The sequence below is a fragment of the Globicephala melas genome, chromosome 11, assembly GCF_963455315.2.
Source record: "Globicephala melas chromosome 11, mGloMel1.2, whole genome shotgun sequence".
In the NCBI taxonomy this organism is placed as follows: Eukaryota; Metazoa; Chordata; class Mammalia; order Artiodactyla; family Delphinidae; genus Globicephala; species Globicephala melas.
In genome coordinates this window covers 100,528,553-100,555,594 of record NC_083324.2, presented here as the reverse complement: position 1 = coordinate 100,555,594, position 27,042 = coordinate 100,528,553, and the positions used below count along the sequence as shown (strand labels likewise).

At 53.0% G+C, this 27,042-nt stretch overlaps 1 protein-coding gene across 3 annotated transcripts in view; it reads right to left on the bottom strand.

The window, feature by feature from the left end:
* The window catches only part of SLC22A23 (solute carrier family 22 member 23), a 146,172-nt gene that overhangs the window by 5,559 nt on the left and 113,571 nt on the right, over positions 1 to 27,042 (bottom strand). The window contains exons 5-10 of one of the 3 annotated variants that reach the window (XM_060307438.2): positions 19,857 to 19,984; positions 15,310 to 15,412; positions 12,863 to 13,095; positions 11,230 to 11,262; positions 11,083 to 11,106; positions 10,035 to 10,158 (exon numbers count right to left, since the gene is read on the bottom strand). In XM_060307438.2, the coding sequence (XP_060163421.1) occupies positions 10,035 to 10,158; positions 11,083 to 11,106; positions 11,230 to 11,262; positions 12,863 to 13,095; positions 15,310 to 15,412; positions 19,857 to 19,984 (645 nt within the window). Of the gene's footprint in view, positions 1 to 10,034; positions 10,159 to 11,082; positions 11,107 to 11,229; positions 11,263 to 12,862; positions 13,096 to 15,309; positions 15,413 to 19,856; positions 19,985 to 27,042 lie in introns of those variants that run through there. The other 2 variants (XM_060307439.2, XM_030881520.3) reach the window with 2 other exon arrangements.

Genomic DNA, 27,042 nt, shown 5'->3' with positions numbered 1-27,042 from the left:
TACCACATACGTAATATACAAACAGCAACTCAGACAAGACGAGGTGGCACAGAAACCTGCTGCAGACGAAGGAACAAAATAAACCCCCAGGAGAACAACTAAGCGAAGTGGAGACAGGCAATCTACCCAAGAAAGAGTCCAGAATAATGACAGTAAAGATGATCAAAGAACTCGGGAGAAGAATGGATGCACAGAGCAAGGAGTTAAAAGCTTTTAACAAAGAGTCGGAAAATATAAAGAACAACCCTACAGAGGTGAAGACTATAGTAATTGAAATGAAGGCGTCAGCAGCAGACTGAGTGACACAGAGGAACGGATCAGTGAGCGGGAAGACAGAGCAGTGGGAGCCACTGCTGCTGCTGAACAGAAGGAAGAATGAAAAGAAGTGAGGCCAGAGCGAGAGACTCTGGGACAACACCAGGCACACGTAATGCTTGCATTACAGGGGTCCCAGAGGAGGAGAGAAAGCAAGGGGCACAGGACAACACATTTGAAGACATAACCACTGAAGACTTATTTAACCTGGGAAAGGAAACAGACATCAAGGTCCAGGAAGCAGAGAGAGTCCCAAACAGGATCAACCCAAAGAGGACCACTCCAAGACTCACTGCAACTGAAGTACCAAAAAATAAAAACAGAATATTAAAAGCAGCAAGAGAAAAGCAACAAACAACATACAAGGGAGCTCCCGTAAGGCTATCAGCTGTTTTTTAGTGGAAACTGCAGGCCAGGAGGGAATGGCATGATCTATTTTAAATGATGAAGGGACAAAACCTACAACCAAGAATACTCTGCTCAGCAAGGCTCTCGTTCAGATTTGATGGAGAGATCAAAGCTTTACAGACAAGCAAAAACTAAGAGTTCACCACCAAACCAGCTTTACAGCAAATGTTAAAGGGACTTCTCTAAAAGAAAAATAAATAGCTACGACTAGAAACAAGAAAACTATGAAATGAAAGAACTAAGTGGTAAGGGCAAACATATAGTAAAGGTAGGAAGTCATCCACAAACAAAGCTAGTGGGGGGGTTAAAAGACAGAAATGGTAAAATCATGTATATCCACAATAGGCAGTTAAGGGATGGACAGAACAGTTAGATGGAAAATAGGATGTGAGGGGAGAAGAGGACAAAGGCAGGGTTTCCTTTGTTTTGTTTGTTTCTTAAAAATTTACTTTTGGCCACATTGGGTCTTCGTTGCTGCAGGGCTTTCTCTAGTTGCAGTGAGTGGGGGCTATTCTTCGTTGCAGTGCACAGGCTCATTGTGGTGGCTTCTCTTGTTGCGGAGCGCGGGCTCTAGGCTTGCGGGCTCAGCAGTTGTGGTGCGCGGGCTTCTCATTGCAGTGTCTTCTCTTGTTGCAGCGCATGGGCTCTAGGGCGTGCAGGCTCAGTAGTTGTGGCTCGTGGGTTCTAGACCACAGGCTCAGTAGTTGCGGCGCATGGGCTTACCTGCTCCGCGGCATGTGGGATCTTCCCGGACCAGGGCTCAAACCCGTGTCCCCTGCATTGGCAGACGGATTCCCAACCACTGCGCCACCAGGGAAGTCCCAAATGCAGAGTTTTAAAATTAAGAGATCAGCACCTTGAAACAGTCACATGTATATATACATAGACTGCTATATGGAAACCTCATGGCAACCACGAGTCAAAAATCTGTAGTAGATACACCCATAAAAAAGAAAAAGGAATCCAAACGTAAAACTAAAGATAGTCATCAAATCACAAGAGAAGAAAGCAAAAGAAGAAAGGGGGATAAAGACCTCCACGATCAAATTCAAAACGATGAACAAAATGGCAGTCGGAACATACATATCGATAATTACCTTGAGTGTAAATGGACTAAGTGCTCCAACCAAAAGACACAGGCTTGCTACATGAATACAAAAACAAGACCCGTATATATACTGTCTACAAGAGACCTAGGGACAGACACAGACTGAAAGTGAGGGGATGGAAAAAGATATTCCATGCAAATGGAAATCAAAAGAAGCTGGAGTAGCAATACTCATATCAGACAAAATAGACTTTAAAATAAAGATGGTTACAAGAGACAAAGAAGAACACCACATTATGGATAAAATGATCAGTCCAAAAAAGATATAACCATTGTAAATATATATGCACCCAACACAGGAGCACCTCAATATATAAGGCAAATGTTAACAGACACAGAGGGAGAAATTGACAGTAACACAATAATAGGGGACTTTAACAGCCCACTCACATCGATGGACAGATCATCCAGTAAGAAAACACTGACCCTAAATGACACACGAGACCAGATGCACTTAATTGATATATATATATAAAGAGAGCATTCCATTTGAAAGCAGCAGAATACACATCCTTTCCAAGTGCACATGGAACATTGTCCAGGACAGATCACATGCTAGGCCATAAAACAAGCCTCAGGACATTAATAAAACTGCAATCATATCCGGCAGCTTTTCTGACCACAAAACTATGATACCAGAAGTCAACTACAAGAACAGAACTGCAGAAAACACAAGCACAGGGAGGCTAAACAATATGCAACTAAACAACCAGTGGATCACTGAAGAAATTAAAGAGGAAACAGAAAAATACCTAGACACAAATGAAAAAGAAAACAGAACAATTCAAAACCTATGGGACACAGCAAAAGCAGTTCTAAGAGGTAAGTTTACAGTGATACAAGCTTACCTCAGGAAATAAGAAAAATTTCAAATGAACAACCTAACCATACTCCTAAAGGAACTAGAGAAAGAACAAACAAAACCCAGAGTTAGTAGAAGGAATGAAATCATAAAAATCAGAGCAGAAATAAATGAAATAGAGACTAAAAAAACAATAGAAAAGATCAACGAAACTAAAAGCTGGTTCTTTGAAAGGCTAAACAAAATTGATAAACCTTTAGCCAGACTCATCAAGAAAAAAAGGGAGAGGGCCCAAATCAATAAAATCATAAATGATAAAAGAAGTTTCAACTGACACCACAGACATACAAAGGACCATAAGAGACTGCTGTGAACAACTGTATGCCAATAACAATAGTCAACCTAGAAGAAATGGGCAAATTCTTAGGTACAATCTCCCAGGACTGAACCAGGAAGAAATAGAAAATATGAACAGATCAATTACCAGTAACGAAACTGAATCAGTAATTTAAAAACTCCCAAAACACAAAAAAGTGCAGGACTAGATGGCTTCACAGGTGAATTCTACCAAACATTTAGAGAAGAGCTAACCCCTATCCTCCTCAAACTATTCCAAAAAAACTGCAGAGGAAGGAACACTTCTGAATTCATTCTATGAGGCCACCATCACCCTGATACCAAAACCAGACAAAAATATCACAAAGTTATAGGCTACTGATTAATAACATAGATGCAAAAATCCTCAACAAAACATTAGCAAGCCAAATCCAACAATATATTAAAAGGATCATACACCACAATCAAGTGGGACTTATCCCAGGGATGCAAGGGTTTTTCAATATCTGCAAGTCAGTGTGATACACCACATTGACAAACTGAAGAATAAAAACCATATTATCTCCATAGATGCAGAAAAAGCTTTCGACAAAACTCAACACCGATTTATGATAAGAACTCTCCAGGAAAGTGGGCATAGAGGGAACATACCTCAACATAGTAAAGGCCATATGACAAACCCACAGCTAGCATCATACTCAACAATGGAAAGCTGAAAGCATTTCCTGTAAGATCAGGAACGAGACAAAGATACCCAATCTTGCAACTTTTATTCAATATAGTTTTGGAAATCCTAGCCACAGCACTCAGAGAAGAAAAAGAAATAAAAAGAATCCAAATTGGAAAGGAAGAAGTAAAAGGAAAGGAAGAAGTAAAACTGTCACTGTGGATGACATGATACTATAAATATATACAGAAAATCCTAAAGATGTCACCAGAAAACTATGGAGCTCATCAATGAATTCGGTAAAGTTGCAAGATATAGAATTTATACACTAACAATGAACTATCAGAGAAATTAAGGAAACAATCTCATATACCATTGCAACAAAGAGAATAAAATACCTAGGAATAAACCTACTCAGAAAACTATAAGTCACTGATGAAAGAAATTGAAAACGACAAAAAGAGATGGAAAGATATATCGTGTTCTTGGATTGGGAGAATTAATATTGTCAAAATGACCATACTACCCAAGACAATCTACAGATTCAATGCAATGCCTATCAAAATACCCATGACATTTTTCACAGAACTAGAATAATTTAAAAATTTTAATGGAAATGCAGAAGACCCTAAATAGCCAAAACACTCTTGAGAAAGAAGAACAGAGCTGGAAGGACCACACTCCCTGACTTCAGACTATACTACAAGGTTACAGTAGTCAAAACAGTATGGTACTGGCACAAAAACAGACACATAGATCAGTGAAACAGAGAGCTCAGAAATAAACCCATGCTCTTATGGTCAATTAATCTATGACAAAGGAGCCAAGAATGTACAGTGGAGAAAGGAGGGTCAAGGATTCTTTTCTGGAACACCCATGGCACACACTGTGTTTCATAAATGTGGGGATGCTGCAGATCAGATCACCCTGGTTCCTTGGCAAGAGGGCCACTGTCCCAGTGAATGGGGCAGAGAGAATATGAAGACCTTACAAAGAGCGGTGCGACTGACTCCACTGGAAGGTGAATAAACGAGCACCTGAAATAGCTCTTCAGTCCTTGTGAGTCTGGCCACTCCAGGAAGCCACGGGAGGCTGCAAAGGATTATATGGGGCACCGGAAATAAAGGACGTGTTTCACGGGCCTTTGATACCAGTGAGAGATCATTTTCTCTAAAACTGCCCATGTGGGACTTCCCTGGTAGTGCAGTGGGTAAGAATCCGCCTGCCAGTGCAGGGGGCACAGGTTCGAGCCCTGTCCAGGAAGATCCCACATGCCATGGATTAAGCCCGTGCACCACAACTACTGAGCCCTCGTGCCACAGCTACTGAAGCCCGCGTGCCTAGAGCCCGAGCTCAGCAACAAGAGAAGCCACCGCGATGAGAAGCCCGCTCACTGCAATGAAGAGCAGCCCCCGCTCGCCACAACTAGAGAAAGCCCGCTTGCAGCAACGAAGACCCAACGCAGCCAAAAATAAATAAGTAAACTTATTCAAAGAAAACTGCCCACGTCTGCCTGACCTTCCCATAAGTTGAGTGGGGGTGGTGCTGATGAGCACGAGAGGCTTCCCTGCTCAGTGCAGTGAAGTGCTCACATGGTTAGTGCACAGGGACGTGAGTGCACAGCCCACGAGGAATTCCTGAGCAAGGAGCTGGCTTCCCCTCAGAGTCTAGGTGAACTATGTCATGGTAGCAAGTCACATCAAATGAGATGGAACGTATTTGATTTACGGTAGGGTTCGATGACTTGTTTTTAAAAAGTGCCGACATCTCTACAGATGCATATATATAAAATGCAATCCATGTACACGTGCATATGTAATATGCAATATAGCCTTAAGTATTTTCTTCCACAAAAGCAATTTTCTGTTGGTTTTCTATCAAGGAGACCTTGAAATTAGGTTAGGAACAACTGGCAGAATCTGGTATTCCATTTTTGGATCTGTGTTCCTTTTAGAAATCTCAGTTTAGAGAATGGGATCATTACGTGCTTGGTTCTAAGGTGTAACTTCATCTTTCTCCCCGCAAATGCTGACTCTGTACATTTTCTGCTTTTCTCCAGGTTGTCACGAGAGGGCAGCACACGCTCATGTTTAAACAGGAGAGTGGCAGCCGCCTCGATTTACAGATAAAGGAGAACCTGGGGCAAGGTTGCCTTCTAGTGCTTTCGGAGCTCGAAGGCTTTTACTGGCTGTCTTTATTTTACTAGTAATAATAGAAAGATAGGTACACAGGCAGACTTCTTAGAAGTAGCAAGCTTGACAAAACTTCTGGAAACTTCAGAAAAAAATAAAAATAAAGGAAAAAAAGAAAAATAAACAAAAAACCAAAAACAACAAAAAAGAATCTTCAAATCATTCTTTTAACCATGTTAATACCAGCGTCTTGAACACAGAAAACAAACCTGTTTTCCACTTCCTTCTCTGTATTACTTGTCTTGACTACCATCCTGTGAAGTCAAGGACGAAGAAACATTTCTGCCCATCTTTACAGAAATATCACTGCCAAAAATATTCAGGTAGGAATAATGAACACCACCGGTTGTCACTTACTGCGGCCAGACCCTCTGTGTACAGTCTGTCCCCCACCAGTCCCCCCACGAGAAGGCCGTCATGACTAGTCTTGTTTTGGGGCAGAGATGAGCCCAGCTGAAGGATGTGCCCAAGGCCACGGAGGAACACAGGTTCCCTGCCTGCTAAAGGCCCGAGTCGGGGGCTCGGGGGGGATGCGACCTGTGTGCTTTGGCTGTCCCATCCTGTCTGTCCCCCTCCTGATGTTTAACGGTGAGGATTACCCATCACCCCCTTGGCCTGCAGTCACTCATTGAGCGTGTGTTATAAACATTTATATATATATGATGCAAATGGGGAGGGAAGAGCTCAGCCGGAGAAGGTGGTGGGCAGCCAGGGAGCGGGTGAGGAGGTGTCAGACGGTGAAGTGGCCCCTCTGCTCAGGCAAAGGAAACAAAAGCAAAAAGAAACAAATGGGACCTAATTTAACTTTTTAAAGATTTTGCACAGTAAAGGAAACCATGGACAAAATGAAAAGACAACCTACTGCATGGCAGACCCTGTTTGCAAATGATACGACCGATAAAGGGGTTGACATCCAAAATATGTAACAGCTCATACAACTCAACATCAAAAACAAACAAAACCCCGATTGAAACAATGGCACAAGAATTGAATAGGCATTTTTCCAAAGAAGAAATGCAGGTGGGCAACAGGCACATGAAAAGATGTTCAACATCGCTAGTCATCAGGAAATGCAAATCAAAACCACAATGAGGCATCGCCTCACACCGGTCAGAACGGCCACCATCAAAAAGAACACAGGTAACACGCTGACAAGGATATGGAGAAAAGAGAACCCTCGCGCACTGCTGGTGGGAGTGTGAAATGGTGCAGCCGCTATGGAGACCAGTCTGGAGGTTTCTCAAAATTCTAAAAAAACTAAAAAACTAAAACTAGAACTACCATATGATCCAGTAATTCCACTTTTGGGTATATATCAAAAAAACCTGAAAATACTAATTCAAAAAGATACATGCACCTCTGTGTTCGTAGCAGTATTACAATAGCCCAGACATGGAAGCAACCTAAAGGTCTACTGACAAAGAAGACGCGGTATACGTATGCAGTGGAATATTACTCAGCCGTCAAAAAGAACGGAATTTTGCCATTTGCAACATGGATGGGCTTGGAGGGCATTATGCTAAGTGAAACCAGTCAGGGGAAGACAAATACTGTGTGATATCACTTACGTTTGGAATCTAAAAAATACAACCAACTAGGGAAGATAACAAAAACGAAACAGACTCTGGTTACCAGTGGGGAGCGGGAAGCAGGGAGGGGCGACATGGGGGTAGGGAGTGAGAGGTACGAACTATTAGGTATGAAACAAGCTACAAGGATGAACTGTACAACACGGGGACTACAGCCAGTATTTTATCATTTACCTTTAAATCGCTATATATTAACCTTCAAAAATTGTGAGTCACTGTGTTGTACACCTGAAGCCTGATACTGTATATCAACTATATCTCAATAAAGAAGGAAGAAACACCCCGCAGCCGGGGCCCGGTGCTCTGGGAGCCTGACGAGGTGTCGGGAGGGGAGGGACGCGCCCCTGCCACCAGCGCCTGCCCCACCCCCCGCCCTGCTTTGTGAGGGCACACGGAGACAGCGAGGCCTCAGGGACCCTCCTGCAGCTTCCAGGTGACACTGGGCCCGCCACACCAAAGCCACCAGCTGCCCCTACACCGCCGAGGCCCAAGGGGAGGATGCTGAGAAGCACCTCTGTAGCTGCCGGCCACGGGGAGGGCACCGTCAGCGTCTGGGTGGGCGCGCCGGACAGCTGTCATGCGTGGACAGCCAACGTCCCCCAGGCTCTGTGCAAAGGAGTTCTTACCCTGCTCTTCGCTCCTCGTTAGCCAACCCTAACCTTCGCTACTGTTCTCGTTCAGAGGGTGTGTTTTTAACACCGTGTTGTAGAAAAGGCTAGTTTTGCACTAGGCAACGTGAAGCTCACAGACCTGAGTGGCCCTCCCAGCTCCTCCTGGCTCACCCGTGAGAAGTCGGGGGAGGCAGGAAGTCCATTTCCTCCCAGCGACTCCGTGGGACTGTCCCTGGGTGGGCACGCAAGGAAGGGCCGGGACGAGGGGTGTCCAGCAGGGAGAGTGACTCACCGGCAACACCAGAGAGCCTTCTGTCCCCACCAGGAGACCCCCCCCCGGACCTCATCTCCTTCCTCTGCAACTATAAACGCATCACCTAGGGTCAAGTGAACATGTTTTCTAGTTTGTCATCCTGGCAAGCTGACCCCGAGAACATTTTCTATCCCCAAAATAATCTTTGCAGGTTTGCCTCAGAGAGGAAAAGGATACTGCATTTCCTTCAGTTTAGCTTGTTTAGCTCTTTTCAGCAAAATCTAATGATGATTAAGGAGGTCTGCCGACTGCTGAAGGGGAGGCTGGCCACCCCCAGAGAAAGATACAAGTCTGACCTCGACTTCCGGTCTCCTGAAAGAGTCCTCCTTGCTGGGCTCTTTGGTAAAGGCAGGACATTAACCGGGTAAAGAAAGATACCAGGGGGCTGCTGTTCTCCGCCTGGGGCGCTTTGCAATGTCCCGCATGAAATAAGCCCCAGGCTCACTTCCCGTGTCAGGTTAAGCAGAGGGTTGGACCAGGGTGAGTTACTTGCATTTGCTTGCTTTTTCTTAAACGCACAATTCCCTGCCATTTTATTCCCTGGGTACGGGACAGCCTTCAGGCTTGGCATGTGTATGTAAGAATCCAGGAGGATGAACCAGAGCGAGGCCAGTGAAAATGCTGTGTCAGCATGACGCCTGCAGACGCGGGCCTCCTCCCAGAGCCCGGCACCAGGGACCAGATGGTCAGTCCCGGGCGTCCTGCCTGAGTGGGACTGGCCCCTGCCTGTCGCCCACGTGGGAAAGGGAGGATGGAAGGGTGCGATCATGCTGGCTTCTGGGCGGTATCCCACAGCCGATTAACTGCCACACTCCCAGTTACACTTTAACAAGCAGAGCGTGTGCGCTGGGCAAGCTGAGTCGTTCCCACACCGAGTTCGGGAGCTTGACCGGAAGTCACAACAGTCGCTACCGGGAAGACAGCGTGACGGCAGGGAGGTGATGCCCTTCACGAAAGGAAACCCTTCCATGTCGCTGTAACCTCGACAGCACCAGAGGGTGTGCCCGCCCGCGTACCGCTGCCCGGGACGGTGCCGGACGGAGCAGTCCCCCCCTCCCCTCACCAGGAAAGCGAAGGCAGCTGAGTGCCCGCCACCCCGCCTTTCAGAAAACAGACCCGTCACGGACTCCTGGGGGCCGGGCTGCACACTCGGCCTCTGCCGGACACACGGCGGCTTCGTAACAAATATCTGTCCAACAAATCAGTGATGTAACTTCTTGGGCTTTCTCTCCGAGGCCCTTCTTTGGGCTGGAGACACTGGTTTCTCAGGCCAGTAGAAAACCAAGGCCCTTTCTATCTGCTTTGTATGTGAAACAGACTGTTTCCAGAGTCCTCCTAGGAGAGTGGACAGCGTTTGGGCTGGAGCAGAGCACAGGCATGAATTCAGTGGCCTCCCCACTCCACTCCTTTTCCAGGCCCTGCCGCGCTGCTTGTGCCCCCGACGCTCCCCGACGCTCCCCGTCCCTCCAGCTGCCTGGACGGGACCCAGGGTCCAGCCCTTACCTCACTCTGGGTTCCCTGGGGGTCAGGGCGGAACAGCGGTCTGGGAGCTGACGCCCAGCACGGGCCGCAGCTCGTCCGGAGGCCGGAGCAGAGCGGGTGGCTCGTTCACCGGGAGCCCTGCCAGACGCGGAGCCCCGCCCCCCGTGTCCTCAGAAGAAACGCGCCCCTGCACGGGCGGCCCGCCACGCACCTTATTACTGTGGGAGTGATCTCGGCACAGAAGAACACGCTGAGGCTCCCCACTGCATGGGAGGCGAACATGCCCACGATGGAGAAGGTGATGGAGAACTTGTCTTTGACGCTGTCGCTCATTCCTGGGGGAGAACCAGGGGGGTGGTGAGGGGGGCGGAGGGAGGCCTGGGGCCGAAGAAGGGTCTTCCCTCCTCCCCTCTGCCCGGTGTGAGATGCAGACCCGGGAGATGCAGCAGCGTGTCCCGGGGTGGGAGGTCAGAGCCCTTCTGGCAGGAGCCTCTGTCGGGTCCCCCGGGAGTCCCTGCGGGTCTAAAATGTGGGGCTCAGGCAGACTCTGCCGGACGCCGTAGCCTAGAGCGGCGGACGCTATGACGACGCCCTCCCGTCCAGCCTTCCGGCTCAGCTCTAGAGAAAGGTCTCTGGTTCCAGAGAGCCTGGCCATTCTGGCCTCAGGCTTGACCAGTCCAATACAAGGGACAGGGCAGCCCAGGCTTGACTGAGGGGAACGAGAACTCAACCCCAAGAGGAGAACTTATGGGCCTGGAGGGAGCGAGCTGGACCAACTGGAGCATCTTGCCAGTGGCACCGGGTCTGACCTCACACCCAGGCGGTGCTAGGCGGGCACAGCAAGATGCTGGGGTCCCACATTTGGGGCGCAACCCAGTTCCCCACAAGGCTGCACTGGGAGCCCTGGCGGCATGGGCTCGGTCAGGCCAGGCACGTGTGCGCAGCAGTGTCGCGTGCGGGGCAGAGGCTATGCCGTCCCAGAGGCCGAGAGTAGCAGGCTTGCGTCGCTCACAGGCGGGGACAGCTGCTTCCCCTGGCAGCGTGGTCAGCCGGGCCCCCAGGGCCGTGTGGCCCAGCCCAGGCCTGTCCCCAAGGCCCTGCGTCACAGTGGAGGCTGCTGGGCTGTGCTGGCCACTGGTGCCAGGGGCAGGGGCGAGGGCAGCGTGCAAGCCGGGCACAAAGCGGGCGGGGGGCGGGCGGCCCGACTTTCTAGAGGCGCGAGGGGCAGAAAGGACAAGTGGATGAGTGTAGTGTCCAACCTACGGCCAACTTCAGCTGCAACTCTTGGGGTGAAAGGGGGAGGGGAGAGAGAGGAAAGGGAAACCACAGGTCTGTGAGTCTTTGTGAAAATGCCCTGCAGGTGCAATAAAAAAGACAACACGGGGCCGCACGTGCGTTCGGCTCACCTGAGTCCGGATGCTGGCTGTATTTCCCGATCACTGGACCACAGGAACGGCGGCACACGAGGAGGAAGGCGGGCAGGGAGGGGAGAAAGAGAGCAGGTCGGACGGAAGTTACCACCGCATGCTTCCATGCGACTGGTTTCTAAGCACACCCACTCCGGGACCAGCAGGGGTGGCCTTGCAGCCAGCCCGCCAGGCCCACTCGGGGAGCCCAGCTGACGCCGCCAGGGGCCAGAGAGCAGGAGGGACGTGGCACAGACGTGGGGGAGGGTCCAGGGCATCAGGGCTGGCATTTGACCAAATGGAGCTCCTTCTGTTCGGAAGGGAGGGCTGGGCCCCTCTGGCCTCGTGACCTGGGGAGGACGCCAGCTCCTGAGAGCAGGGGCCCGCGCGCAGCGCCCGCCCTCAAGCCAAAGGGGGAATCTCGGACTTAACTTTGGACTTAATGTCCGAAGTTACTCAAGTCACTGCTGGTCTGTGCTCGGGGCACCAAGTGCTCTGGGCAGACCCGGCAGACAGCATCGCTGTGCCCTCCCAGCCTGGTCCCCACGGTGCCTGGTCTCCTGGGCATCCCTGCTCAGGGACTAAGAAGGGCGGCTGGAAGCCCCGGGGCTGCCGTGCCCCTGCATGTCCGCCCAACCGGCGGGAGCTGCAGAAGACTCCCCAAAGGGCAGCTTGGGCGGCCCCACCGGGGGACAGACCCCATGTCGTCACAGCTGAAAATGAGACCAGTCTCCTGGCAAGATGTGGACTGCACGTGAACTTGCCCAGGTCAGAAAGCGGCTCCTGAGTCTGACGCTGGCTCTTCTAGAACCCACTTTGCACAAGGCTGAGAAAGCCCTCGGTTTTCTTTCTCCTCCTCCTGTTCTGGATCCTCCCTCCCCACCTGGACACCACGCAGACCTGAAACACTACTGCAGGCGTCTGACTTGCCCAGCGGCGCTGACCGAGCTCTGACAGCTCAGGGGCGAGGGCAGCCATCAGAGCCACGGGGTCCCCGCGGCGCCTGAGTCCACTGGGGGGGATGGTGCTGGGCGAGAAGGCTCGGCTGCCCGGCTCACTCCCGCCTCGCCCGGGCGGTCAGATACGCTGCGGCTCGTCCCCGTGGCGGGCGAGGGCTTTTGTTCCCCAGAAGCTGCACTGAGCGTGCCTCGTAGAGTTGGGTGGGCGACACGGACTGGCTAGCTTTTCTTTAAATTACTTGTAACGTTTACTGAGAAGCTCTCTGGCCCCAAGAGCAGCTGATGAGCTTGGAAGCAGTGCTGAAAAGCAGGGTCCCAGTGCAAGGGTGTCAGAATGTATCTATCTCGCCCTTGATCTCACATGAGGAAAAAGTCCTTCATTCCTTCTCACGCGATGGATCACAGCGGGAGAGCGTGGCCCCCAGTGGGGTCACCACGCCCACCAGCACTGTGAGGGCCCGGCTACCAGGGAGCCCCGGGGCAGCGGGAAGCCTTGGGGTCGCGTGGGAGGAGGGGGCACCCCACGCACGTGTTCCAGTGCGAGCTCGTCCTTCCCAAAGCAGCCCCCTGCAGCCGTGGATTCTGGAGGACGCCTCGGGCTGCCCACCCACCCAGGGCTCTGGAGCGCACGCCAGGCCCTGCCCACCGCCCGCCCGGGGCCTGGGCCCACTCACGGTTGAGCAGCCCGAGCTGCAGGAGCGAGGCCAGGGCCGTGAGGATGACGAAGAGCAGCAGGCCTCCCCGGCGCCCCAGGAGCCGCACCGCCGGGCACACGGCCAGGCAGGACGCCAGGGCGATGCCGGCCGCCGTGTAGTAGTCGGCGTAGAAGTTCTCGAGCAGTGGCGCCTTCACCTCGTGGCCCACCATGCTGCGCGCAAAGCAGTGGTGGATCCCGAAGCCGGTCAGCCTGCGGGGACACAGTGCCTGAGGCCACCACCTCCCGGCGGGCGCGGGGCACCCTGCGTCGCGTCCAGGGGCAGAGCAGCCCCTCGGAAGGTGGCGGGGAACGCACGTCAGAGAGGACGTCGGGTGGGGGGGGGGGTGATGTGCGCGGTCACTGCCCTGCCGTGGCCTTACGGAGGGTGCAGGCATAAAAGCAGGGAGACCCTCGGCTCAGACGCTGTCTCTCATGAAATCCAGGCGTGAGGCAGGCGCCCCCAGGGTCCCTGCGTTTGAGTCCGCACCGTGGGCACCGAGGGGGCCCATCAGAGCCACTTTCCAGGCAGGCCGACAGGCAGGCAGCACAGCGGGTGAGCACGGCCTCTAGGATGCACTGCCCGTCTACACCTCTGCCTCTCCCGGGGTTCTGGAAACTCGGGGACCCGCCCCGAGAACTGGCTCCCCCCCCACCCCTCGCTGCTACTCACGGCTCATGGGGCCTGGAGGGACAGGAAGGGTCAGGCCGGTGAGGACATCTGGTCTTGGAGACCGTTCAACGCTTAATTTACTGTCCCCCGCCCCCCCTGCCCTGGGTTCAGCCCCCTCCTGCCCCACAGGGTCACAAAAACCCGCAGGGAAACGTGTGTCCCAGCCGCTCAGGCGGATGTCCATTCTGGGAACAGGAATAAAGATGTGTCGTGTTCCCTGGGAGCACAGGGCAGCAGGGCTCTGAGGCCCCGGTGGACGTGCCCAGTGGGAGCAGGGCTGCGAGCGCCTGCATCTGTCCCTGAGCTGAAACGCCCTTCTCTCCCAGCCTCCCTCCTCCGTGCTTTCAGCAGACCTTGAGGACGCATCAAGGTCAACTACAGACCCAGTCCTGCAGGAGGGAGCCGCCCTCCTCCAAACCCCGCTCCCCTGGGCCGCGTTGGACGGCCTAACAGGTGTGAGTTCGGCGGGGCTCCTGGTCTCAGGGCGGGTCTCCCACCTTGTTGTTCTGGTGGAAGGACGTCCTCCGACCACAGCAAAGCCAGAGAGACTGGCTCGCCCTCCCCCGAAACAAGAATCATTAAGGTGGAAACTCCCCATCTTGTCTATGTCACCATTTGTGTTTTTTCCAAAATAAAAGTTGGAGAAGTGACCCCACTGTAAACGGTCCCACTGGCCCAGCCGGCGTCTGCCTGCGACTGGGCAGCGGGTGGCCAGGCTGGAGCTGACTCTGTGCAGAGACGGGCCTGAGGGCTCGGCCCCGACCAGGCGTGCGGCGCGGCTGCCCCTTCCCCTGCCTGGGCCTCGGCTGCAGGACGAGGTGTCCGTTAGATCTGGGCTCTTCCACTGCTTTGGCGCTGGGCTGTTTTGTATCCTCCCCCAAATTATTTAACCTGGAACCCCAGTCCCGACAGCTGATTAAAGGAGCGGCTTTGACAGGAGCAGCTGTGGGACGTAGGGCCAGAGGCCCGCCCCCGGGCCTTGCTCTCTACCGACAACTGCCGTCCTGAGACTGCGCACCGAAGGGTGCGAGCTCCCCTCCCCCAGTGACCTCTAACCCCCGACTGCCCAGATGACCTGTGACCCTGAACGAGGCCCACCTGGGCGAGCAGGGAAGGGCAGGGTTACTGAGCTGCGAGTGAGCAGCACAGGCTTGCCAGTGCACACCGAACCGGGGACAGTGCTGGCAGGAAACGGCGTGAGCCACGGGGGTGCGGGTGCAAACCTGGGGCGCCGGGCTGGATGTGGTCGGCTGGACGGGAGGGCCTCTGGCCACGTGTGGAGGTCATACCCAGGGCCGGGCCGGCCCATCTCCACCCGCCGTGACCCTGGGGTCGGGCCTCTGCAGGCGCTGGCTCCACGCACGGAGCTAGGACACTCGGCAGCCTGGTCCCCTCGCCCGTGATGGTGCCCGGAGGCCCGCACGTGGGGGTCCCGTCGCCCCCGAGCCCCCTGCCACTGTGCCTCGGGGGGAGGTGCCTCCCGGGAGGTGCGTGGCCAGAGAGCCCCGCTCCCAGGACGGCCCTGGACGTGAGCCTGCTCTCCGGCAGCCCCGTCCCCCGGGACACGTCTGTGTGGCCCGAGTGGCAAGCAGGGGGAGATGCCGGGCTGCCCTGAGGCTGGGGGTCCGCGTCTGCAGGCACCCGTAGCCCGTCAGACAGCTGTTCAGAAGCTCTGACGGGGTTGCTCAGGCTCACCCCGGCCCTGCCGCCTCTCCCCCGCCCCAGGCCCGAGCCCGCCTGCGCCCGTGACTCACGAGTTCACGCACAGCACCACGATGTTCTTCCACAGGTTCCGGGTTCCCACCACCTTCACGATGCAGACCTTCTTGGGCCTCCGGGAAAGCTCCTTCTCCAGCTCTGCAGGGAGGGGGGACCCGTGAGCCACGCTCGGCCAGGCAGCCCCCCCGACGGCCCGATGCGCGGATTCGGGGGTCAGAGAAGGAGAGTGTTTCTCTTTAAGGCAGGGGCAGGGCCTGGCTCTCGGGAGAAAACGCGCCACAGAGACACCGACTTGGCAGGTACAGCTGCCCACGGGGCCCGCAGGGAGGCGGCAGGACACACACAGCAGCCACCTGCGTGGGCTCCGTCCACTTGGAAGGGCTGCAGAGCCCACTGGCGGGCACGGAGGCCCTGGTCGGGCTTGGGCAGGGGTCCTCTTCCTTACAGACTCTGAACCCTCTGCTCAGGGACCAGGAGATGCACGCACTGCTCTGGTCCCCAAACCAACCCTGCGGGCCAAACAGGCTGAGGCTGCTTCCTCTGCACCTGCCCCTGCACGGTCCACATATTAGGAGGAGAAATGAGTGACTGAATGAACATGTGTGCAAACGCGTCCACAGAGGTGTGGCCCGTGCACATACGTGCGCTGAGCCAGACAGACGGCGTCTCGGCTCAGGTGACGTGACCAACTACAGCTTGGTAGCGAGACCCAGCTTCTCGGGGGGCCCAGACCAGCTCTGAGCAGACGCCAGGCCCACGTCAACGAGGTCGAGGCGTTTGCCGCCGTCCGGGGCTGCCGGTTCAACAGGGAAGATCCAACGAGGAGACGCCCCAGCCTCCCTGTCTCCCGGCATCTGTGAGCAGAAATGCCGCACATTCTGCCTCCGGGTCTGTCCCTGCTCCCCTGGCCGGCCGTGCCCTTGGGGGAGGGGACCCCTTCTCAGGGGCCAGAGAAGAAAAAGGAGACTTAACCAATCAAGACTGCCGAGGTCAGGGGATGCAGGGAAAGACTGACAGCGCACCGACCACAGGCGGCCGGGAGGTGAGAGCAGGCAGCCCTGGGTGGGATCCTACAGCAGGGTCACTGGGGGTGACGTCCGGTCCAGGCTGCAGCTGGGCTGACTGCAGTGCAGCGACGGCAGTTTCCCAGTCGTAACAGGTGCAGGGGATGTGCGATGTTACAACAGGGAGACTGACTGGGGCTTTTTCAAAATTCTGTGCCCTCTTTGTAACTTTACTATAAACCTAAGAGGAATTCAAAACAAGTTGACTAAAAATAAAGCACGCAGTGGGGTGGGAAGGCCCGGAGGGAGTGGGGTTGCCTCAAGAGGGGCCCAGGAGCTGCAGCCCCCTGGGGGGGGCTCCGAGGTGTGTCCCCCTGCCTGTACTGCTTAGGGGTACTCTCACCCCTGGACGTCCTACCTCTTTCCTGCCATCCAATGGCGAGAGGGTCACCAACCTCACTAGTTACAGCTGGAAGGAGCAACGGGTTGCTTAACCATAACGGTTTAGGAGTTTTTTATTTAAAAAAAAAAAGTCTGGATCAGTGTCACCAGCTGGGGCACACAAGGGAGAAGGCGACACCTGTCCTACGTCCGAGGGATACCATGCTCCCTCAGTTTCCAGAACTTTCTTCCGTGTCAATCTTCAGGCACAGAGCTGCAGGCCTGTGCACCAGCCAGAACGTCCCTCCACGGACGCTCAGCTCCTGACATCCTCCTGGCCTTTATCATCCCCTCTGCGAAAACAGGCTCATTTGATTTACAGACATAACTTTCGCCATGGTCAGAACGCTAGAAAACTTTTAAAGAGCACGGAAACATGGTTAACAAACACATAGCGTTGATCCAACGATCTGAGTATCTTCACTGTTGTGAAACTGGTCAGGAACCTATTTATCACAGCCACGCTTGCCCACCATGGAAGTCTTCCAGGAAGAAAAACTAAATGCCCATTTGCATGGCTGTATAGGTTTAAATTTTTTTTTCTTTTGTAATGCAGCTAAAACTTAATTCCTGATACTTTCTAGCGTATGAAATAGGTGTTAAGAAGCTGTAGTAACTGTAATTATGACCTTTTTTCTTTCTTTTTTTAAAGCTTTAAACTCTGGAGCCCAAGCTGACTGTAGTCTACAGAGGTAACTGCATTATTCTAAGTGGAATTACACTAACCTCTCCGGGGCTCTTGGTATGTTCTCTCTGTTACCTGCATCCCCAGCCTCTCGACACCACCACAGACACGCAAGAAGCCATGAGGCCTTCCTGGCCCCGCGCTCCGGCCGACCCAGACCGTCCTGGCCTCTCCCCACCCACTGCAGAGACTCCTTCCTGGGCCTGCGGGGACACCTGCTGACCCCAGAAATTCCCTGTCAACGCGCGAGGCTCCAGCCGGCCCGAGGCCTCTTGCAGGAGCAGAAGTAGGTGCGGAGGGTCAGAGGCAGGGCGCCGGGCTCGGCTGCCTGGGGCCGCCTTGGCTTCATCTCCTGCTGGGGTGTGACTGGTGCAAGTCACCTGACGCTGGGGACCGTGAGGTGGCCCGATACAGGGACCCGCTTCTCACCTTGGGTTCAGGACAGACGGACAAGACAGAGTGAGGCACGTGGGGTGGGATCCCCGCTCGGTTACCGAGAAGGGCTCGGGTAAAGCCCCTGTGGGCCTGATGGGGGCCTCGTAGCCCCCAGACTCGCTGCCTGACCTGGTGACGCCGGACTTGGCTGCTTCCCTGCGGTCAGGCTGCCCGGAGAGGGCCTAATGCCGGGGACCCCCTCTCCGCACCTGGCTCACGTCCAAGGAGGAAAAGGGAAGCCGGTTCACTCTTCCTCGGGGGCTCCTTCCATGCGGAGGGAATGCCGGGAGCAGGGAAGCCGTGCCTCCAGCTCTCAGCCTCCTGGGCCCCTTTCCCGTACATGCAGCAGGGGCGGGCGATCTGATCCATCGGAAAGGCTCTGATGAGGGTCAAACGCCTGTATGGCGTCTCAGCCCCCAAGGCAGGGCTGAGGGCAGGGCAGCAGGGAGGATAGAGTCAGGGCGGGTGAGAGCCTGGGTTGGGGACGGGATGCTGGTCCAGTGGCCTAGATAAGATGCTGGGACACAGCATTCAAGCAGGCAAACCAGTCCAGCCTAGGGAGGTGCAAGGGGCCACTTGCGAGGAAACGGATACCCGCCTGCCTCCAGCTTTGCCCTGGTGCCATGACGTCACCGTCACCGTCACCCTGCGCCTGACAGCTGGGAGGGAGCAGAGACCCAGAGGCGGGCGAGAGCCGCGTGCCCCGGGGCGTGAGCGCATGCCACCCCAGCCCCCAGTCGGGGGGGTCATGCGTGCTGCTGCCTGCCCCCCAGCACAGACACCAGCACCAGCCCAGCTCCTGAGCGAGGATACCACTTTCTAAAAACAGGAGGGAACGAATCAGCGTAATTAGGATGGAGAAAACAAGCTTCTCCCAGACACTATTTTAACCTGAAAGAAGTGGAGTGTGGTGATTTAATTAGGGAAATGCCAGAAACAAGGCACTTTGGCTTAAGAGCACTGACCTGCTAATGGATGGGCCGGGACAAGTTTGGGGACAAGAGCCAGACAGTCCAAAAGGGGCAAACGTGGCCTGAAAGGAGCGAGGTCCACGCACCCCTCACCCCCCCGCCCGCCACGCCAGCACGTCCATCTCCCTCTCGGAAGCAGCACAGGGAAGCTGCTTCTGCTGGGCTTCCTGGGCTCAAGTCCCAGCACTACTACTCACTAGCTGTGTGACCTCTGGCAAGATACTCAACCTCTCTGTGCCTCAGTTTCCTCGTCTGCAAATGGGGATAATTACAGTACCTTGCACAGAACTGCTGTGGAAAGATTTAAGGTAATATCAACACACCTCTAATATTGATATCAGGTGCTTGCTTTTCCTGTAAAAGTCCAAATAGTCAATATTTTAGACTTTGCAGGTCACAATAAATCACTTCTAGTGCTTATTAAACAGACAATGTTCAGGGTTCCTTCCAAGATCTACTGGATGAGAATCTCTGGGTGCCGGGAGGGGCCCAGGAGTCTGGATTTTAACACCCTCCAGGTGCCTCATGGATCTGATCTAGCTTTTGTACTGACGAGTCTGGATTTTAACGCCCTCCAGGTGCCTCATGGATCTGATCTAGCTTTCGTGCTGACGTTCCTGACAAACAGATTCTATGGACCTGAAGTGTTCCGCGTCCTCAGAGGCCCAACCAACAGGTCCTGACAGACACAGACAACACAGCAGCTCTCTGCAGGTCCTGTTCGGGAGAGACAGGGAGCGAAGGCCAGCGCCCCCTGGCCAGGACCGCCGGCACCAAACCGCAGGCAGGCAAGGCTGTGTGCCCCATGCGGTTCAGCCCTCAAGGTTCCCCCGAGGGGCAGGGGCACGCAAGGTCACGCCGTCCTCTGGGTTTGGCCTTGGCCATGTTCCTGGTCTAGCTGAGGACCGACTGCCCCAGGAAGCTGGACAGCTGGCTGGGCAACGAAGGCACCAGGGGTGATGTGGGGTGACTCCCGGTCCCGGCGGGACGGGTGGCGGGCCCCCGAGTCTGGCGGGGCTGAGGGTTTGAAGGGAACGCGTGCTCACCAGGCATCACGCCTTTGATGTCACTCTCGGGGTTCATGCGGTTCTTCTGTGTGAAGCGCAGGATTAGCTTCTTTGCCGACGCAAACTGGTGGGTGGCCATGAGCCACCGCAGGGACTCTGGGAAGATCCTGCAAAGAGACAGGGAGCGGGTGAGGCTCTTCCCATCGGGTGAGGCGTCAAGACACAGCTGTCGGGGGCTGGGAGCGTCCAGCCGGGTCGGACTGGGTACCCGTCTGCGAGCGGCGGAGGCTGGCGGGTGCTCAGGACTCTCTCTTGGCCCAAGCGGACGAGAGAAGACCGTGGCCCTGGGTGTTTCTGGCTTTCTCTTAGAAAGTGTAGAAGTTGCAATGTTTAAAATGAGGCAGAAAGGAGCAGTATCCTCCCAGCTGTGTCAAGAAATCTGTGTATACTTTTCACCAGACGCTGGATTGCTAAAACACGTTCCAGCAATTCATGGAAGGGCTGCTTTTGTGATATTCTGTCTCAAAAAACAAATGTTCATAGAATGACTTTAAGTTTAAAAACAACGCCCCCATCCTAGCGACCTGACGGGCACCTTCCGTTCTGAGCATCTGGAGCCTGACCTGCCCAGGGCTCAACTGTAGAATTAGTTTCATCTTGCTGCTAACTGCCCAGAGCGCCTCCCGGAGGCGGGTGATGGTTTTCAAGTGTAATGAGCGACAGACTCCTTGCTGGTTTGTTCGTGTTTAGGATGAAATACGGTGAGGAGTCCCATCGGGAAAAAACCCCAAACCAAACTAGTGTCTTATCAATGCGTTTTGTAATTTTACATTTATAACGAGATTTGCAAGTCCGTCAAGGAGAACCATGTGCCTGTCTGGAGCAGTGCGTCAGCTTGCTTTTTCTGTAAAAGTCCAAACAGCGAATATTTTAGACTTTGCAGGTCACAAGGTCTCTTGAGAAACCAGCCACTGCCACGTGCCCAGGGATGGAGGCTGTGTTCCCTTGGGACCTGATTTTGAAGCAGGTGGCACCCCTGTGTGGGAGAAGCAAAAGCTGGAAGTCAAGGTTGGGGATGACAGCACAGCCTCTGCGGGCGCAGCGCTCCAGGCGTCCCTGTGTTTCATGTCAGTTACAGAGTGTCAGGGAATCATGACTGATGATGATAAGAAGTTATCTTTGCTACCACCCAACACCTGCCCCACCAGCTCTGGGGAGCCTCTAATCAAAGTAAAGCAGAAGCTGCAAAAGCTCTCAGTGCTAAGCTTTTATTTCAGAGTCACATCTAATGATGTCACAGCTGTCACTCCCTCACCTGTCTGAACAAAAATCAAGTTTCTAAATGTTCGTGATGTATTTTGCAGAAACAGCTGACTTCAGTGGTACACTGGGATGGTCTGATCAGAGTGTCAGTCTACGCTGGGAGACCTGGGTTGTCACCAAGAGTCAAAAAGCCACCGTCCCACGTGGCTGCACAAAGGTGCAGGCGAGCTGGGGGCCCACCCTGGTGAGGTACGGCCGGAGCATTAAGACGGGCTCAGAAAGTCTCATGTCTTTTCGCCCAGGAGCCCATATTGGAAAGCTGATAAAACACAGGTTTCAAACTGTAAGCACTGTTTTTTTTTTTTAAATAATAAAAGTTAATGTTTGCTTTACTAGCCTCTAGTGTTTATAATTTTGAATATAATTCAAGCAAACAGAAACACTCACAATATAACATAACAGACATCAATATTATATAGATATTAACATCTCACCATACTTTATCAGATCTTTTCTTTATAATGAAATAACCTAACACAAATGCCCACCCCTATAGCTCTCACCTGTGTTGTCTCCATCCATCTTTCTGATTTATTTGGGTTTAGTGTCACTTTCTCATTTCTTAAGATAGACACATAGATCATTAATTCTTCTTTTCTAATATATGCATTTCAGACTTCAAAATTTCACCTAAGTATCACTTTAGCAACATTTCACAAGTTCTGATAAGTAGTTCTTGCTGTGATTTGATTATAAATATTTTGTGATTTCTATCAGGATTTTTCCTTACCTATGATATAGCCAGTTAGACAGACAGACAGACAGACATATCTCATATATATACATAACATTTCCAAACATACCGGTTTCGAGAGGGGGGTAGTGGCGGGGTTGCAATCTTGTTTCATTGACTTTTAATTTTATTTAGTCATTTTGAGAAAACACAGCCTGTGTTACTGCAAACTGGTACAACCAGAATCCTGGATCCAAGAGGAGGAAAGAGGAGGAGAGGAGAGAGGCAGGGCCCAGGGAGGGGAGGGCCTGAGGTTATCAGGGGCAGCAGCCCTCGGACCGGAATGAACCCAAGTAAAGAAACAGGGCTCTCCCAGGAGACCTGGGCACAGCGACCAGGGCTCTGTTAGCCACACGTCCCGTCTCTGCTGGTGGCCAGCACTGCAGGCCGCTTCCTCCACGCCTGCCTGGCCTACACTCACCCTTCTGCACGTTTCCCATGAATTTACGTCTTTCCAGCTCATTATGCTGTAGTAACATTATCCCCACTTCACAGATGGGGAAACTCAAGCAAGGCACTCAAGGATGTGTTCCAGGTTCCTGGGCAGTGGAATGCAGAGCTGGATTTGACCCCAGGCAGTCTGACTCAGGACCCCACATCCTTAACCCCGGGGGATGCAGCAAAGAAACCAACCCCGCGTGCGGAGACGGCGCTCCCATGACTGGGGTGTGGGAGATACTGTTCCAGCGCCACCTCCTCAGCCCTTCCAGATGCCACGGTGCCCTCTGGGTATTTAAACCTGCTGCAAATTCATAAAGAACTCGCTGAATTGTCAGCCTATGAGAAAGCCCAGAGATGGCGGTTCTAGCTTGGATACTGTGCAGCGTGGCCACGTTATGGGAATTTAACGAAATGTCTGCTGACAGGCACATAATGTAGTAACACCATGAAAATGAAAAAACTGGCCAGTGGCCCAGATCTGGCAGGAGTGTAGCTGAGCCTCAGAAACGCCCATTTTCAACGAAAATGAAAGAGCACAGCAGGCAGCTGGAGCCCACGTCTGCTGGCGGACCCTCACGTGGATACTAAGAAAGAGCGACCTCGAGGATGACCTCTGCGAACACAGTAATGTGCATAAAGGCCACAGCGGCACCTCCAGGAGGGAGCTTTGCCATTGCTGCCAGAAGGGGCGATGGCTACGGGGACAGGCAGTGGTCCCCAGAGTGGGTGGAGAGACACGAGTGTTTGAAAGCTGCAAGTATCTGGTCCTCTCAAGCGCACTGTGGGGCAGAACTATTATCACCCCTCTTCCACAGACGGGAAAACTGAGGCAGAGCAGGTTCAATGACGTTGCCCGGATTATGTAGCTATTAAAGGGGCAGAGCTGGATTTGAACTCGGGAGACTTTCAGGCTGTGATCCCTCCAAGCCAGGGGTTCAATGGCTCCAGGGCTTCTGCGGGAGGGTGTGGGCAAAACTAAAAGTCTCCTCTCGTCCAGTTCAAGTCCTGAGCCCCTGGCGGGAAGCGAGGGGCACAGGAAGGGCAAACGCAGAGCCCTGGGCAGAAGTCCCACCCCCTCCCTGAGGATGGTCACAGGTTGATGGACCTCTCGCCCCAAGACACATGGTCCCGAGGCCTCCGAAATACATTCAGGATGGTCAGAAGGTCCAGGATCCCTCATTCACAATTCCAGAATCCAGAAGATTCTGAAACCTAAAACCTCTTCATTTAACTCACTTGGGAAAAGACCTGAACTCCCTGAGGCAGAACGGGACCTACTGGGTACAAGCGTCAGCCTCGGGCATCGCTCTCCTGAGATGCAGACACTTCCCTGCAGAAGTGTGAGCGTCCGGTGGACACGTCAGCATCCCCACGGGCGGTGGCGGGGCTGCAGGTGGACGGCGCCACCCCTTCCCGGCAGCAGGCACGAGTCACAGGTGAGGAAGCTGTGCTTAAAGACTTCAGCCACGAAGTTATAAGCAAATCACAGATAAACCCATTCTCTACTTAAAAACTGAAAGATTCCAGAGAACTCCGCCGACCTCCTGCCCCAGTCCTGGCGCCCCTGCACTGCCCTCCCCGCCCCGAGCTGACCCCTGCCCTGTGGGTGCGCATCCTTCCAACCACTGGAGCCCCGTTTATCTCAAGGTGCTCCCTCTGCTGTCACACTGCCCCTACCTTCAGTGGAAAATGCCTGTTACGCTCTCCGAAATCCCCTTCCTTTCAGATGGGCACACAACTGCCCCCGTGGTGGTCCGGAGACCGTCACCCCGGGGGTGTGCACGGTGGTGTCCACCCCGAGATCCTGGGAGGAAGCCACGCTCACATCCTACCTGTGCACTGGGGACACCAAGGCAGGTCAGTCCTACCCGGGCCACCTCGTTTCCCAGTGCATCCCGAGAACATCCAAACTCCGCCTGGATCTACAGGCCATGAACCCCGTGGCCTCAGTTATTCCACGAAAGCCAAGAACCAGAAATTTAAGGAAGAGGCTTTGACTGAACGCCAGGGAGGTTACAGAGGACGCACTGCAAACCCAGGCTTTCTTCAGAGGAGAACCCCCAGGCCTCAGTCAGACAACCGAGTCCTGGGTCAGGAAGTCCCAGGCGGCGATGGGGGTCGGGGAGGCAGTGAGGGGCAGAGAGGCTGGGCAGGGGCAGCAGGAAACGCCCAACTGGGAAGGCACGGGCTTCCCGACCTTGCCCGGGGGCACCAGACTGCACCCCACACCACAGACCCTGCTGCAGGATCACACTTCTGCAGCACACGTGTGTCTGTTGACATGATGAAAACCCTTGAATCACTCACAGAAGAAGGCAGAGTCACACATCTGAACTTGAAGCCCGCGGGGGTCTCTGATTTGCACTTAGCCTTTCCCCGGCGGCACTGATTCAAAGGTCTGGGACCTGTGGCCTTTGAATCCCTAGGGCAGCATCACTTTTCCCACTTCAGGCTTACAGTACTACTTAAAAAGCAGGAAAATATATTTTAGAAAGATGCCCACCCTGGGGGCTTCTCTGGTGGCGCAGTGGTTGAGAGTCCGCCTGCCGATGCAGGGGACACGGGTTCGTGTCCCGGTCCGGGAAGATCCCACATGCCGCGGAGCGGCTGGGCCCGTGAGCCATGGCCGCTGAGCCTGCGCATCTGGAGCCTGTGCTCAGCAACAGGAGAGGCCACAACAGTGAGAGGCCCACGTACCGCAAAAAAAAAAAAAAAAAAAAGAAAGAAAGATGCCCACCCTAAATAGCTACAATAAAGTATCAATTCTTAAAGAATTACATGGAAAGTTTATTTATGTGGAACTACTTTTTCAATGGTACCAATGTAAATGATGTTACTGTATCAAGAGAGAAAGCTTTCCACTTCCTTTCTCTCTTTTTCTTTAAAGGAAGAACCTTTCTTTAAAATAATTTATTTTTGGCTGCGTTGGGTCTTTGCTATGCGCGGGCTTTCTCTAGTTGCAGCGAGCGGGGGCTATTCTTTGTTGCAGTGCACGGGCTTCTCATTGTGGTGGCTCCTCTTCTTGCGGAGCATGGACTCTAGGCGCACGGGCTCAGTAGTTGTGGCTCGTGGGCTCTAGAGCACAGGCTCAGTAGTTGTGGCGCACGGGCTCAGTTGCTCCGCGGCATGTGGGATCTTCCCGGACCAGGGCTCGAACTCGTGTCCCCTGCATTGGCAGGCGGATTCCTAACCACTGTGCCACCAGGGAAGTCCTTTCCCTGTTTTCCGATCGATGCCCTTGGGTTGCTCCTCCAAGCTGAGCATCAGAAGCCATTCCAGCAGGAGGACCCTGCCCGCTTCCCCTCTTTAGGCCTCTGACTCACCACGTGCGTTTTAGACCTCGACGCTTTATGATTTAATAGTAACGTGTTGCTTCTGGTCTGCTTTCCCAGCTTTGTCTTACTTCCTGCCTTTCTGTTATCTGGCTCCGTCTCAAGTGCGTCTGACCTGCATTCCTGGATCTGTTCTACTAGCGTTGTATGGTCTCTCAGAAGAATCAGAAATTAAAATGCGACACTGCGATCCTTTCACAGTACTGTGAAGTTGATATTTTTTCCTTAACATTTAACAATAAAAGCAAGTATTCCTTCTACCCCACTGGAGGACCTGACACAGACGACGATTCCACGCAGGCTGCCTTCCAGCAAACCCATGTAACACCTGCGCTTGGCAGTGCTCTACAGTCAAAGTATGTCTCTCTCTTCAAATCACAGAACTGGAACATTTACTCACAAAGTAAATACGGACAGGAAATAAGGCTAACTGCTAACGCTCTTTGAAATTAATTTTACCCTCAAGTTGTTTTGTCTGTGTTTCTGATGTAGTTAGTTTTGGGTGACACACCTGTCGACAGGTATGCTCTCGTACTAGTGATGTGACATCACTGCACTCATGGGATAAACGTGTACTGAACATGACCAGCCTGCCGGGGGGAAAAACATGTAAATTAATAAATGCCTTACAGGGAGCGTCTTCCAACAAACAGGTTAGAAAACAGAGAGGGAAGGACATAAGTGAAGTTGGAGGAGCACAGCCATGAAGGGCTTTGCAGAGATGAAGTTTCCCTGAACTTGTGTGTGAAGAGAGTCTTGGACAGTTGTTCTAAGGGTGCTTTGATTTAACGAGGTGATTCTAGCTGTTAATGCTTTGGGGTATTACCAAGTATCAAACTTACGACATTCTGTAAAGATTTTCAAAATGAAAAAATTCAGAGACTAGAATTGAATTAAACACCAGTTGGGGGAATATCCTAAGTTTCTGATTCAAAGCTCTTACAAAAATACATACTTGGTTCCAGTAGATAAGCTTTCAGTTGCATTTTTTTTTTAACTTTAGTTCTGTTTGGTGTTAAAAAAAAAAAAGGTAAGTAGTTTCAGTTCAGGGCAGAGCAAATGGATATGAATTAGCTCTTTAAAAGAAGTCAAGTTCATGACTTGAGTTAGACTTAGTAAATTAGGGAGAAGGGACAAGTATGAAATTAAAGAAAATTTGGCTCTTAGGATGGTTAAACCATAAAGTCTTCCTAAGGCAAATCAACTCTTCTTGTAAATCTTTGTAGAACAAGGAATTCTTTTTTTTTTTTTAATTTTTAAATTTATTTATTTATTTTGGCTGTGTTGGGTCTTTGTTTCTGTGCGAGGGCTTTTCTCTAGTTGTGGCAAGCGGGGGCCACTCTTCATCGCAGTGCGCGGGCTTCTCACTATCGCGGCCTCTCTTGTTGCGGAGCAC